The following is a 14,289-nucleotide window of genomic DNA, read 5'->3' as shown; positions in this document are numbered from 1 at the left end:
TTTCAGTGTATAGAGGTTATGGGGTTTTCAGTGTGTAGAGGTTATGGAGGTTTTCAGTGTGTAGAGGTTATGGGGTTTTCAGTGTGTATAGAGATAATGGGGTTTCATTGTGTATAGAGAACTGATCTCACTGCTAGTTCCTACTATGTAGAAGTCTGGCACTTAAAACCACTGTGTTGTCATTGCCACCATTCATGGTTTTACTGTTTGAAGGGAGATAACTCATTTGCATATTAAGAATAGATCATGAAATTTGAACTAATTGCAAGCACTGAATTTTTTTCTTTTCTAGCAATTTAAAAAAAAAATTTAATGATGCATTTTTCATATACATATATAAATATATTTAATATGTATTTTTGATTTAATATACAAAATGCATATAATTTAACCAGATTAATTTGATATGTCTCTGATTTTTCCTGCAGCGGAGTATATCACATCGCTGGGTAATCTGAAGTTGGACACATTTGCCAGTGCTGTTACAGAAAAGTACTCGGATCTCTACTGGGGCTCAGATCTTCTCTTTAATTTATATGATGCAGCCAATGGTCTCAAAGGGTCAGTATATGGTCATAGAATAGTCCTTTTAATCACCACTTGTCACGATAGAGCAAGACTGAATGAATTTTGACCAAATCTGGTCAGCAGCATCCTTTGGGGAATTGGAACAAATCACATATATGGTGACTCTGGCCTCCGTGGGGCTTGAAATGGAGGGCTAAACAGGGGAAATAGAATTAGGTAATTTAAATCACTACATGTTATAAAGGATATATTGTTCTGAAGCATCATATGCCGAAGAGAAACCAATTTTGTAAAAACTGTTGGTCCAGGCCCCTAGGGGCAAGAGGGGTGAACCAAATAGGGAATATATAGCAAATGCTTTAAAATCCTTCTTCTGTAATGTGTAATGTTTTGTCAAAAACACTGCAATATCCAGATGAGCGATACAGGTATAACAAGTCTCAAGGATATGGTACAATTCATTCAAATAAACAATAAATTTCTATTTATGATTTGAAATGTTAAATACATGTTCTTTGTTTAGGTCGCGGAGATTAATAAAAAAGAGTGCCAAATCCTACAACCAGAGCCCTGTTTCCAAGCAACAAAGTCCATCAGCCCAGCTACTGATTCCTGGCCTGGATGATCCTTACCATAACATTTCATCATCCAGTCCGTCTGAGTCTGGGCTTCCTCAGACTCCAAAGAAACTGCCATTGGATGCCACGTATGAAAATATGCCACGTCCTGCTGATAAACAAAAAATTAGACATGTGTCGAAGCAACAGAAAGCTCTGCATCACAACACATCTGATTCCTCAGATACAGAACAATACAGTAAACGTCGACCTCACCGCAGACAAAAACAACAATCGAGAAATAGTCACGAATATAATCTACGAACTTCTGGCTATGATACACCATCAATGGAGGTACATCCATTACGAAAAGACACAGATATTTCCCCGCGACTACAGATGCACATGACTAACGGTGAAAATCCACTCCTACAGAATGGAAACATTCAGGTGCCCCAGATTCGTGACTGGGAGCCAGAGAAAACCAGTCATGCTAACAATCCGAATTCTTTAATACAAGATGAAGAAAAGGTATCTGATAGTGGATCTGAAAAACCTCCACCTCCTCAGGGTCGTCAAAATGCATGGGTTGCCTCCCCTGATAAAAACACATCTACAAGTATGTCCCTTGACCGTCGGAGAAAAGCAACACCTGATTCTTCCATTACTCCTTCTACTCGTCAAGTTTCAGCCTCTAATAATGTGTTGAATGCGGACATGTCAAAACTGAAGCGTCGGGTGACGCCAGAAAAACCCCCACGTCACAGTTTGGTCCACTGTAATAATCGTGCTGAGGGCCACGTACAGCCAGGTCCCAGGCCACTGAAGGCGATCCACAGAGATGGTAGTACATCGTCCCATAGTAGTGAGGTGGCGGAGGTTCTCCCCGTCACAAACTTGACTCGTAATATGTCACAGCTCTCCCTTGACAATACCCCCATTGACACACGTCTCCGAAACAGGAAGGGACATGTTGTGTTTCATAGTGCTATGATGGAACTCTTCAGCTCTCAGGAACTAGACAAATTCAGACAGGAGATTGTAAGTACTCTTTAAACAGAATTCTTACACTAATATTGTGTAATTTATTGGATCAGAATTAAATTGAAAAAAAAAAAAAAAACAACATAAATTTTCAGCCCCGGGAATCATGACACTTCACACAAGAAAATAGTGTTCCGTCTTATTATTATTAAAATTAAGTACTATTGACTTTTGCAAGTTTTTAAGCATGAATCAACAAAATGAGTAGCAACTCCTGAATAAGTATTGAAATGTATATAATAGTCACTTCTGCAGCTGGTAGTCATGGGGACATAGCTTACATGAAGTAGGAATTGAGTTCATATGATTAGAACAATAGATTATGACTTTATCAATAATGAACAATTGAATGACTGATAGGGCAGTAGGGTAGTTGAGAACACAGTCACCTACCCAACCACATAGTTTTTCTTTGTGTACTTTAATTTCCTGACACATTAATACCTCTAGCATGCTTCAATTCAGGCCAACAAGTTTGATTATTATAAATTAGTATACTTTTTCTTGTAAGTATTGTCAAGTAAATAAAGTTACCATTTTTACAATGTATAATGAAGTAAAAAAACTTAAAAAAAGAATATGTAAATATGTAGGATTTGAATCAACACTAATCGTGTCAATTTGTCAGTCAGCTGTATTATGTCCCTCACCAAGTATTTAGTCAGTACACACAGATACATGAAATCTGTAAGTTTAGAGAAGATGATAACTCCATGACAACACCTTGTACTGCCATGACTTGACTATCAGATAGTATGTCCAATGTCACTGATGTTACTATACTTGTGTGACAGGATGAGGATGACCCCGCTGGTCTGCAGTCTCGTCTGGCCTCCATACAACAACAACTCATGATGGAGAGAAAAATGAAGCGTAAATCACAGACCTTCTACAGCAAGATGTCTGAGTCACCCAAGGCTGCTAAAGGTAAGCTCAGTGGTCACTCTACAGTGTCAAAGGTAAGCTCTGTGAGTCACTCTACAGTGTCAAAGGTAAGCTCAGTGGTCACTCTACAGTGTCAAAGGTAAGCTCTGTGAGTCACTCTACAGTGTCAAAGGTAAGCTCTGTGAGTCACTCTACACTGTCAAAGGTAAGCTCTGTGAGTCACTCTACAGTGTCAAAGGTAAGCTCTGTGAGTCACTCTACACTGTCAAAGGTAAGCTCTGTGAGTCACTCTACACTGTCAAAGGTAAGCTCAGTGGTCACTCTACACTGTCAAAGGTAAGCTCTGTGAGTCACTCTACACTGTCAAAGGTAAGCTCTGTGAGTCACTCTACAGTGTCAAAGGTAAGCTCTGTGAGTCACTCTACACTGTCAAAGGTAAGCTCTGTGAGTCACTCTACGCTGTCAAAGGTAAGCTCTGTGAGTCACTCTACACTGTCAAAGGTAAGCTCAGTGGTCACTCTACACTGTCAAAGGTAAGCTCTGTGAGTCACTCTACACTGTCAAAGGTAAGCTCAGTGGTCACTCTACAGTGTCAAAGGTAAGCTCAGTGGTCACTCTACACTGTCAAAGGTAAGCTCTGTGAGTCACTCTACACTGTCAAAGGTAAGCTCTGTGAATCACTATACACTGTCAAAGGTAAGCTCAGTGGTCACTCTACACTGTCAAAGGTAAGCTCTGTGAGTCACTCTTCACTGTCAAAGGTAAGCTCAGTGGTCACTCTACACTGTCAAAGGTAAGCTCTGTGAGTCACTCTACGCTGTCAAAGGTAAGCTCTGTGAGTCACTCTACACTGTCAAAGGTAAGCTCTGTGAGTCACTCTACACTGTCAAAGGTAAGCTCAGTGAGTCACTCTACACTGTCAAAGGTAAGCTCTGTGAGTCACTCTACACTGTCAAAGGTAAGCTCTGTGAGTCACTCTTCACTGTCAAAGGTAAAAAAAATGAGGGGGTTGCACAAGGCTGTCTAAACTAAGCTCTTTGAGTCACTGTTGCTGTAAAAGGTAAGCTCTTTGAGTTGCTCAATACTGTCAGAAGTAAGCTGTGTGAGTCACCCAAGGCTGTCGAAGGTCATATCAACCAGTCATTCAGGGTGGCCAAACATGACTTATATCTTTGGTACAACAGGGAAAGAAGTCTTTAAATCTTGTCCAGTATAGACAACAAGGGAGATGATCTCTAAATCTTGTCCAGTATAGACAACAAGGGAGATAATCTCTAAATCTTGTCCTGTAGAGACGAGATGATCTCTAAATCTTGTCCAGTATAGACAACAAGGGAGATAATCTCTAAATCTTGTCCTGTATAGACAACAAGGGAGATAATCTCTAAATCTTGTCCTGTATAGACAACAAGGGAGGTAATCTCTAAATCTTGTCCAGTGTAGACAACAAGGGAGATAATCTCTAAATCTTGTCCTGTATAGACAACAAGGGAGGTAATCTCTAAATCTTGTCCATTATAGACAACAAGGGAGATAATCTCTAAATCTTGTATAGTATAGACAACAAGGGAGATGATCTCTAATTCTTGTCCTGTATAGACAACAAGGGAGATAATCTCTAAATCTTGTCCAGTATACTGGTACTTGAGGATAGAGAATGGGAGGGAAGGACAGCTCATTAACAAAGTTGATTTTCTCTGACAGGTGATCAGAAGAATAGAATGGTGCAGGTATCCAAAGATCTGGAGGAGATGACAGAGAAAGTTCGCCATCTGGATCTGTGTAGGACTCACATAGAGGTAAATCACTTCCTCTATACATCAACCTCATCAGTATGGGTCTGTACAGGAAACTGTGGAAACTCTGGACAGCTCAGATTCAGAAATAAGTTCCCTCAACTGCTATTACCTTCATTAATTTTGAAACACTACGGCTAGTTTTATAATTCTGCTGATGTGTTATCTAGACATTTGCTCTTGAACAAATTTCAGCGATATAACTCATTTAATTTATAAATCCAGTTATGTTTGGTTTTAAACGTTTTGATGAAGTACACCTATCCCATCTGTCTGATCCCAAACTTTGCCCTCTTCATTGTTTTTCTGTAAATCATTTTGACATCAGAGCTGTTTTCTCTCTACAGATGCTACAAGCAGAGCTGAGTGGGATCCATGCCAGCTACCTCCACTCCCTGGCTACTTGTCCCCAGGGTCAGCCCCTCCACCTCCGTCCCTGTCAGGATAACTCATTCCTCCAGTTCCAGCACCCTAAGGAGCCCCACTCCGGATACGAGATTCTGTCCCTTCAGTCTGGAACTCCAGAGGGACTCATGTCCTACCTGTTTGCTAAGTAATTATACTTTTGTGAGATTAGGAGTTTTTCATGGCTGAAAGAAATATTAAAAAGACTCCAGATTTTCAAAATTTAAAGAATTATAACTTGAAATTTATTGTAATATTCTTTGGTGGGACTGATAAAATTAAGCTCAATATCTGAATTAAATTTACATTTTAGTTTGGATAATGATTTTGTTTCTGGTAAAATGTGTTTAAATAGAGGATGTGGTTTTATATTGACAACTTGTTATTAATTAACAGTTATCAAATGTATACCTAATTTGTTAAAACTTACGCAGCAACTTCTGTCACTTGTTACAGCACGGCTCTGAGGGACGGCTACACCCACCAGTTTATGTACTGTTTCCGTTACTTTGTGCGGCCAGTCAAGCTCCTCAGTTTTCTCGTAGACACCTATAAAGCAGCCGCTGAAGCAAGGTACGTCACCATAGTAACCTACTCTCTATGGCAACAAGCCCCATGGTGATATTGAAAAAGAGAAATTTTGAAAAAAATAAAATATTTCTAGTTATATCGAATTCTATATTGTGTTTATAAACATACCTTCCTTGCATTGGCACTTTTTTAGAAAATAAATTCAAATGTCTGATATCAGAAAATGTTGCATGGTAATAGTACATTATGTATGAGTCACTTACTACTGAAAAAAAATCAATAAATTTTGGAAGCCAGAAACATTGTAGAATTTTACTCACAAAGGTAAAGGTCTTGATATCTATAAATCTTAAACAAACTTGAGATACCAGTATCCTATAATGTTAAAATGATTGTTTATATTGTTATGGTTACTAGTGATCAGGGCAGTGACCACAACATGCCTAGAATTAAACAGCGGGTGATGGACCTAATATACTACTGGCTCGAGGGCTACTACTCCATCGACTTTGATCGGAATAACGAGGCCACAGAACTTCTTAGAGCATTCCTCCAACTCAGTGTGAGTAATATTGAGATATTTTGCCATATATTGTTCATGAGCCTTACTGACATAATTATACACAGGCACTGAGGTAGATCTGTCCCAGTGTTGGAAGAGTAGTCTCCCCTTAATATAGGTACAACTTGTACATTATATACATGTATATGTTCAGGCAGGTAAAATCAAGACTTTAATACCAACAAAACATATCTTTTATTAATAGGATATTGCAGCATTGCCAGAGGGAATAGATCTGACAGAATTACAAAGCAACTGTGAGGACGGTTTTAACATTGATCTCGTATCGGCGAGGGAAGACGAGGACATACACATATACAAAGCTAACACTCCTAGGAAGGTAATTAAAACGGCCAGCACACGCACCTCTACTGATCGTGATTTCATGTTGAAATTCATTTTTTTTATCAACATGTTATAAAACGACATTCAAAAATTGAGAAGAATCTATAAGACTTTATATTCAACAAAGCAGTGTAATCTGTTTAATAGTATAAGTCACTATTTTCCACCATAGGTAATAACTGTGTAGATTTTCTGTCTGTCAGGCACCAGACAAGGTTTTTGTTGTCATGCACTCATGGATATCTTGAAATTTCAATGTTTGTAGTCACGTTTAATTCTTTATATATAACAGTACAAGTTATGGGCTGTCAATATTACAAAGCAATGTCTACTGGAAAACCTGTCTAATCTGTGTGATAAAACAAAGCATATTGGTCAGATTGGAGAGGATGTGAATACCCTAGATTTTTTAGGATAGCATGTAAGATCAAAAAGATTTTAAACTCAGATTTCACATTACATAGTATGTCAGAATATTCAGCAGTCAAAATTGAGAGTATTTAAGAATATACTGAGTTTAGACAGGATGTCAGAATATCCAGGGGTCATATTAGATAGGATTTCGGAATACTCAGTGTTTATAATTGGAAGGATGTCAGAATAAAAGCTCTAGGGCTTTATAATAGTTTGAGAGACTAATTTTAAATTTTCTGGCGAATTGTTGATCTACTGCTACAGGTTTATTACATGAGAGATGGCAATCCTCCACAGGAAGAGGTACAGTTTCAACACAAGCTACATTTATTTCAAACTCAAAAATTTTACTAAATTAATTTAACAATTAGTAATAATTATGTTGACAAGGAAAAATAAAACATTAATAAAAGATAAATTTGCATTCTGAAAGTAATCATGCAAAACATAAATTAATGAGAGAAAAAAAATTAAGAAGTATTTTCACAAAGTCCTTGTTATACAACTTGGGGATGAAAGGTTCATGTTTTAGTGTGACCTCTGGTTCCAGCCAATCAGAAGTTACTACTAGAATACTTGGTGTCGGGAGATTTATAAATATTGGACTGTTGTGAATTAGTAATGAAGACTTTAGCTAATGATGTATCGCTATCTAAACATTGGTATGCTATGTATTGTCTGTCATACTCTAAAATAAAAATCACCATCACATTTTCTGTTTGTGTCCAGGTATATATAATGGGATAATGCTGATATATATTGTTATACTGTTTGTGTAAAGGTATAGTAGTAATAGAAGATGGCATTTAAGTCCTGGTAAAATAAAACAACAAAACACCATATTTCAAGTGTACAGACCTTGTCAGTTTTGTAATCCCTGTTAAAATTTAATAGCTGGATTGGGGAAATGGCTGGATAATATATAGGGACAAGAGTTATGTCCCTTCGTTTAGAGTTAAGTCCCTTTGTTATCATTGGATACAAAATTTTGATGGAGGATAAATGAGTGATTGCAGTGCTCTATCTAATTATGGTTCCAGTATTCAATGATCCCTAATGTGAGAAAACTGTAAAACTTGACTGACATCTCATATAAATTGATTTCCAGTCCAAGCTGCTGAGAAAAGTGGGGTCAAACATAAGAAAGGTTGAATATTTTGTGATTGTTTTATAAGCGAATGATGTTTGGCTGACGAGTGTGTAAATATTTTGTAGTGAAATATTGCTAAAACAAATAGTATATACCATGACAAGCAGTGTACATTGAATCTGAAAGTGTGATGATATTTTTGAAGACAAAACTATCAACTTGAAGATAAAGACATGTATGTAAGTTTGAAGAAAATGTTGAACTGAAATATTCAAGCTAAGTTTGTTGAATTCAGACAAAGTGTTAGTTTTTTGTTTAGCATATGCCAGTCAATTACAGATGTGCGGTTTTGGAAACTGTTCTACGGGTATATAACCAATGTTATGATACCTTGTAAAAACTTTAGTCATGAAACACAACATTGTATTTGTCTGGCCTTAAACCATACACTGATCCACTTGATTTGTGACAATATATCAGCAACATACTACATAATACTATTGTTGAAGATGAACTGGGAAGGGGGTTATGAGGGCCATGAGTCGGGTAGTTACCGACAGAACACCCACTATTAGTGATAGAGGTGAGGGGGTGAGGCACCCACTATTAGTGATAGAGGTGAGGGGGTGAGGCACCCACTATTAGTGATAGAGGCGAGGGGGTGAGGCACCCACTATTAGTGATAGAGGCGAGGGGGTGAGGCACCCACTATTAGTGATAGAGGCGAGGGGGTGAGGCACCCACTATTAGTGATAGAGGCGAGGGGGTGAGGCACCCACTATTAGTGATAGAGGCGAGGGGGTGAGGCACCCACTATTAGTGATAGAGGCGAGGGGGTGAGGCACCCACTATTAGTGATAGAGGCGAAGGGGTGAGGTGTATTTCAGCGATGTCCTTTGACTGTGTGTCCAGCCTGACTTTCTATGTGTGTACTGTAGTTACGTTGATCATAATGTGTGCTAACTCTGTTTAAATGTGCTATATAGACAATGTTAGCAGGAATACTTTTTAGCACTGTTGTGTTTATTTTATTTAATTACTTACTGTATTAGAGCTTTACAGGCATCAGGTTTGGCACAGCAAGTAGATTCGAATAAAAACAAAATGAATAGAACTTAAAAACCTAACTGCTAAAGATTTTAGGTCAGTTTGGTTTTTGTAATTTAGACAAGAAGAAATTAAGATGATATTAATCCTGAAAATTATGATTTCCTCAACAAAAGTAAAAAAAAAAAAAAAAAATTTCAAGAGTATTTCAAGTCCATTATTGCTAGGCTATATCACCAAGTTTTCATACCTGGTATATATCATTTGTTGAAGATGATATTCATTAATTAAAATTTGCTCCCAAAATATCATGACAGGGCTCAGACTGATTCAGATTATTAAGGGGGGAAAAATTCGAAAATGTGAGGGCTTTAAATTCATATGCACAGATAATTATAAAAAATCTTTTAAATCTTGATGGCTGCCGATAACCTCAGTCCTGGACAAAGTGGCTATATTGATTAAACTAAAATAAGGTTTCTGCTGAAGTGCAAAATGTGCTGAATTAAGATAACTGCTAATATTTGTGTGTACCTTTATAACCCTGGCTCATCATCACTGACACAGGTTATATAATTATACAATTACCTATACTTATGTTATTTTGTTTTGTTTACATTTCTAACCTGTTTTTTTATTTTTCAAAACACATAGAAGACCATGATCAGATTTTGATTTGTTAATACTGTGATTGATAGATAAATATGTATGGCCTATTGTCTAAAATAAACAGGATTAAATGGGTTACTGTCATCAGTGCCTGATATTTAGGTCACCTGAGACAAAGTATTTTAATCGCCTTTTGTCCATCATCATCCGTCATCCATCATCCGTGGTCCGTTCATAAACAATTTACCTTTTCAAATTCTTCTTACTAAGCAAGAGGCCCAGAGACCTGATATTGGGCCTTAAGTATATGCTAGGGCATTGACCTCATTGACCTTAAATTCAAGTCACAGGAATCAAATCTGCCAAAATATGTTACTGTTAGGTGACTGTTAATTAAGGCCTATGGGCCTCTTGTAATCCTTTCCTTTGTACCAATACTTTTTATGCCATTTAAACATCAGAATTATGATATTGAATTTTTAAATGAAGTAAAAAAAAATGACACCAATATTATACATAATGGTGCCCAACTTAATTTGTTCTACAGTTTATTTTCCAGTTTGTTTTGTAAACAATCCATATTTAAAAATTGCACATTAATCTTACATGTAGCCTAAGGCTTCGTTATATGATCCTTTATTTTAGAGTCGATTGAGATGGTATATCTTACTTCAAGTCCATGTTTCTTTCTATTTTATTTATTTATTTAGGTTATTTTTTAGGTCATTATCAGTCATTTTTGTCAAATTTTCCAGTGGGGATCCCTGAAGAACATTCTAGGGCGTGGTAAATCATCTTCACCCAAACTGACATTATTCCACGAGAAAAGAACTCCAGTCACTAAACTGACCACAGACGATGGATTTCTACCGGCCAAATCTCCACGGCGTGTCGACTCATTTACTCCCCTTGATCACACGCCACAGACCTTAGCGGAACAGCTCACTCTCATGGCACAGGTAAATTCTGGATAATCAGAAAACTTTGATAAATTTACTACATGGTGGCCACATTATGTAATTTCAGACCAATCCTACCTGATCTTAATCTATTTAGTTAAATATCTAAAAAAAGATTATTTTGTAAAATGTAAAAATGTTAACTGTAATGATTTCTAGCTACCCTGGCCTCCTGTTTCATAAGATTAAAAAAAATCTATTTCTTTCTTGGTTTGAAACAAATCCCTTGAAAATTCCGTTCCGATCTGTATATCTATGCTCAACATTTGTTACTGGAATGTAAATCTCTTTAGTCAATGTATTTTGTTTAAAGGTTGTTCAAACCTGATATGGACCTCCATGAATGGCTATGATTGTATCATTAGTTAACATGTATTATACACCACACACATATTTTCTCCAATGCAGTCCACTCTGAACTCTGATTGTTCCGTACGAGTCTAAAACAACACTTAAACATGAGTGAGACAGAATCTGTATTAACAATGTTTGAATTATTTGGGGATGGACTTAAACTGTGTAGTTTTACCATGGGTAAGTATTTTATGGTAAAATATTTAATGATTTGACTTTGTCGATTTTCAGAGTATTTTCCAGCTGACCCATCCTGTCCATTACCTAAACTCTAAGGCGCAGGGGATTAGTGTTGCTATGACGATGACTGGCTCTAAAACACCGCTAATGCAAAGGTAAAAAATAATAATCTGTTTACTGTTAAATGATGTTTAGACTGTAAAATGATGTTCAGATTCAGTGACTGTTATTGATTCCATTAACTTAATAAGACTTGAGATCATTGTCATCAAAATCCTTTACTGTGATTGGTCGGTTTACAGAATGACAGGCCAGGACTCGGACCAGCCCCTGCCCCCTAGCCTCTTTGTGAATAAGACGTTACGAGAGACGGCTGTTCAGCTAATGATAGAACATGACCAGGAGGTGGGACATTGGGTGGCTGCTGAGATCGTCAACTGTAGTAATCCTAAGGTATCAATATACACTGTCAACCGTAGTAATCCTAAGGTATCAGTATACACTGTCAACCGTAGTAATCCTAAGGTATCAGTATACACTGTCAACCGTAGTAATCCTAAGGTATCAGTATACACTGTCAACCGTAGTAATCCTAAGGTATCAGTATACACTGTCAACTGTAGTAATCCTAAGGTATCAGTATACACTGTCAACTGTAGTAATCCTAAGGTATCAGTATACACTGTCAACTGTAGTAATCCTAAGGTATCAATATACACTGTCAACTGTAGTAATCCTAAGGTATCAGTATACACTGTCAACTGTAGTAATCCTAAGGTATCAATATACACTGTCAACCGTAGTAATCCTAAGGTATCAGTATACACTGTCAACTGTAGTAATCCTAAGGTATCAGTATACACTGTCAACTGTAGTAATCCTAAGGTATCAATATACACTGTCAACTGTAGTAATCCTAAGGTATCAATATACACTGTCAACTGTAGTAATCCTAAGGTATCAATATACACTGTCAACTGTAGTAATCCTAAGGTATCAATATACACCGTCAACTGTAGTAATCCAAAGGTATCAATATACACTGTCAACTGTAGTAATCCTAAGGTATCAGTATACACTGTCAACTGTAGTAATCCTAAGGTATCAATATACACTGTCAACTGTAGTAATCCTAAGGTATCAGTATACACTGTCAACTGTAGTAATCCTAAGGTATCAATATACACTGTCAACTGTAGTAATCCTAAGGTATCAATATACACCGTCAACTGTAGTAATCCAAAGGTATCAATATACACCGTCAACTGTAGTAATCCTAAGGTATCAGTATACACTGTCAACTGTAGTAATCCTAAGGTATCAATATACACTGTCAACCGTAGTAATCCTAAGGTATCAGTATACACTGTCAACCGTAGTAATCCTAAGGTATCAGTATACACTGTCAACCGTAGTAATCCTAAGGTATCAGTATACACTGTCAACTGTAGTAATCCTAAGGTATCAATATACACTGTCAACTGTAGTAATCCTAAGGTATCAATATACACTGTCAACTGTAGTAATCCTAAGGTATCAATATACACTGTCAACTGTAGTAATCCTAAGGTATCAGTATACACTGTCAACTGTAGTAATCCTAAGGTATCAATATACACTGTCAACTGTAGTAATTCTAAGGTATCAATATACACTGTCAACTGTAGTAATCCTAAGGTATCAATATACACCGTCAACTGTAGTAATCCAAAGGTATCAATATACACCGTCAACTGTAGTAATCCTAAGGTATCAGTATACACTGTCAACTGTAGTAATCCTAAGGTATCAATATACACTGTCAACCGTAGTAATCCTAAGGTATCAGTATACACTGTCAACCGTAGTAATCCTAAGGTATCAGTATACACTGTCAACTGTAGTAATCCTAAGGTATCAATATACACTGTCAACTGTAGTAATCCTAAGGTATCAATATACACTGTCAACTGTAGTAATCCTAAGGTATCAGTATACACTGTCAACTGTAGTAATCCTAAGGTATCAGTATACACTGTCAACTGTAGTAATCCTAAGGTATCAATATACACTGTCAACCGTAGTAATCCTAAGGTATCAGTATACACTGTCAACCGTAGTAATCCTAAGGTACAGTATACACTGTCAACTGTAGTAATCCTAAGGTATCAGTATACACTGTCAACTGTAGTAATCCTAAGGTATCAATATACACTGTCAACTGTAGTAATCCTAAGGTATCAGTATACACTGTCAACTGTAGTAATCCTAAGGTATCAATATACACTGTCAACCGTAGTAATCCTAAGGTATCAGTATACACTGTCAACTGTAGTAATCCTAAGGTATCAGTATACACTGTCAACTGTAGTAATCCTAAGGTATCAATATACACTGTCAACTGTAGTAATCCTAAGGTATCAATATACACTGTCAACTGTAGTAATTCTAAGGTATCAATATACACTGTCAACTGTAGTAATCCTAAGGTATCAATATACACCGTCAACTGTAGTAATCCAAAGGTATCAATATACACCGTCAACTGTAGTAATCCTAAGGTATCAATATACACTGTCAACCGTAGTAATCCTAAGGTATCAATATACACTGTCAACTGTAGTAATCCTAAGGTATCAGTATACACTGTCAACTGTAGTAATCCTAAGGTATCGATATACACTGTCAACCGTAGTAATCCTAAGGTATCAGTATACACTGTCAACCGTAGTAATCCTAAGGTATCAGTATACACTGTCAACTGTAGTAATCCTAAGGTATCAATATACACTGTCAACTGTAGTAATCCTAAGGTATCAATATACACTGTCAACTGTAGTAATCCTAAGGTATCAATATACACTGTCAACTGTAGTAATCCTAAGGTATCAGTATACACTGTCAACTGTAGTAATCCTAAGGTATCAGTATACACTGTCAACTGTAGTAATCCTAAGGTATCAATATACACTGTCAACCGTAGTAATCCTAAGGTATCAGTATA

The 14,289-nt window shown here is 37.0% G+C and overlaps 1 protein-coding gene across 2 annotated transcripts in view; it reads left to right on the top strand.

Moving 5' to 3' along the window:
- The window catches only part of LOC117339167 (kinase non-catalytic C-lobe domain-containing protein 1-like), a 77,698-nt gene that overhangs the window by 49,613 nt on the left and 13,796 nt on the right, over nucleotides 1-14,289 (top strand). For both annotated transcript variants that reach the window (XM_033900605.1, XM_033900604.1), the window contains 11 exons: nucleotides 429-561; nucleotides 1,052-2,126; nucleotides 2,924-3,056; nucleotides 4,719-4,813; nucleotides 5,158-5,363; nucleotides 5,672-5,788; nucleotides 6,164-6,308; nucleotides 6,514-6,648; nucleotides 10,569-10,772; nucleotides 11,358-11,461; nucleotides 11,609-11,759. In XM_033900605.1, the coding sequence (XP_033756496.1) occupies nucleotides 429-561; nucleotides 1,052-2,126; nucleotides 2,924-3,056; nucleotides 4,719-4,813; nucleotides 5,158-5,363; nucleotides 5,672-5,788; nucleotides 6,164-6,308; nucleotides 6,514-6,648; nucleotides 10,569-10,772; nucleotides 11,358-11,461; nucleotides 11,609-11,759 (2,498 nt within the window). The remainder of the gene's footprint in view (nucleotides 1-428; nucleotides 562-1,051; nucleotides 2,127-2,923; nucleotides 3,057-4,718; nucleotides 4,814-5,157; nucleotides 5,364-5,671; nucleotides 5,789-6,163; nucleotides 6,309-6,513; nucleotides 6,649-10,568; nucleotides 10,773-11,357; nucleotides 11,462-11,608; nucleotides 11,760-14,289) is intronic.

This window comes from Pecten maximus, chromosome 12 (assembly GCF_902652985.1).
Source record: "Pecten maximus chromosome 12, xPecMax1.1, whole genome shotgun sequence".
NCBI lineage: Eukaryota > Metazoa > Mollusca > Bivalvia > Pectinida > Pectinidae > Pecten > Pecten maximus.
Note: the sequence above shows the minus strand (reverse complement) of the source record. Positions and strands in the feature narration are given on the sequence as shown.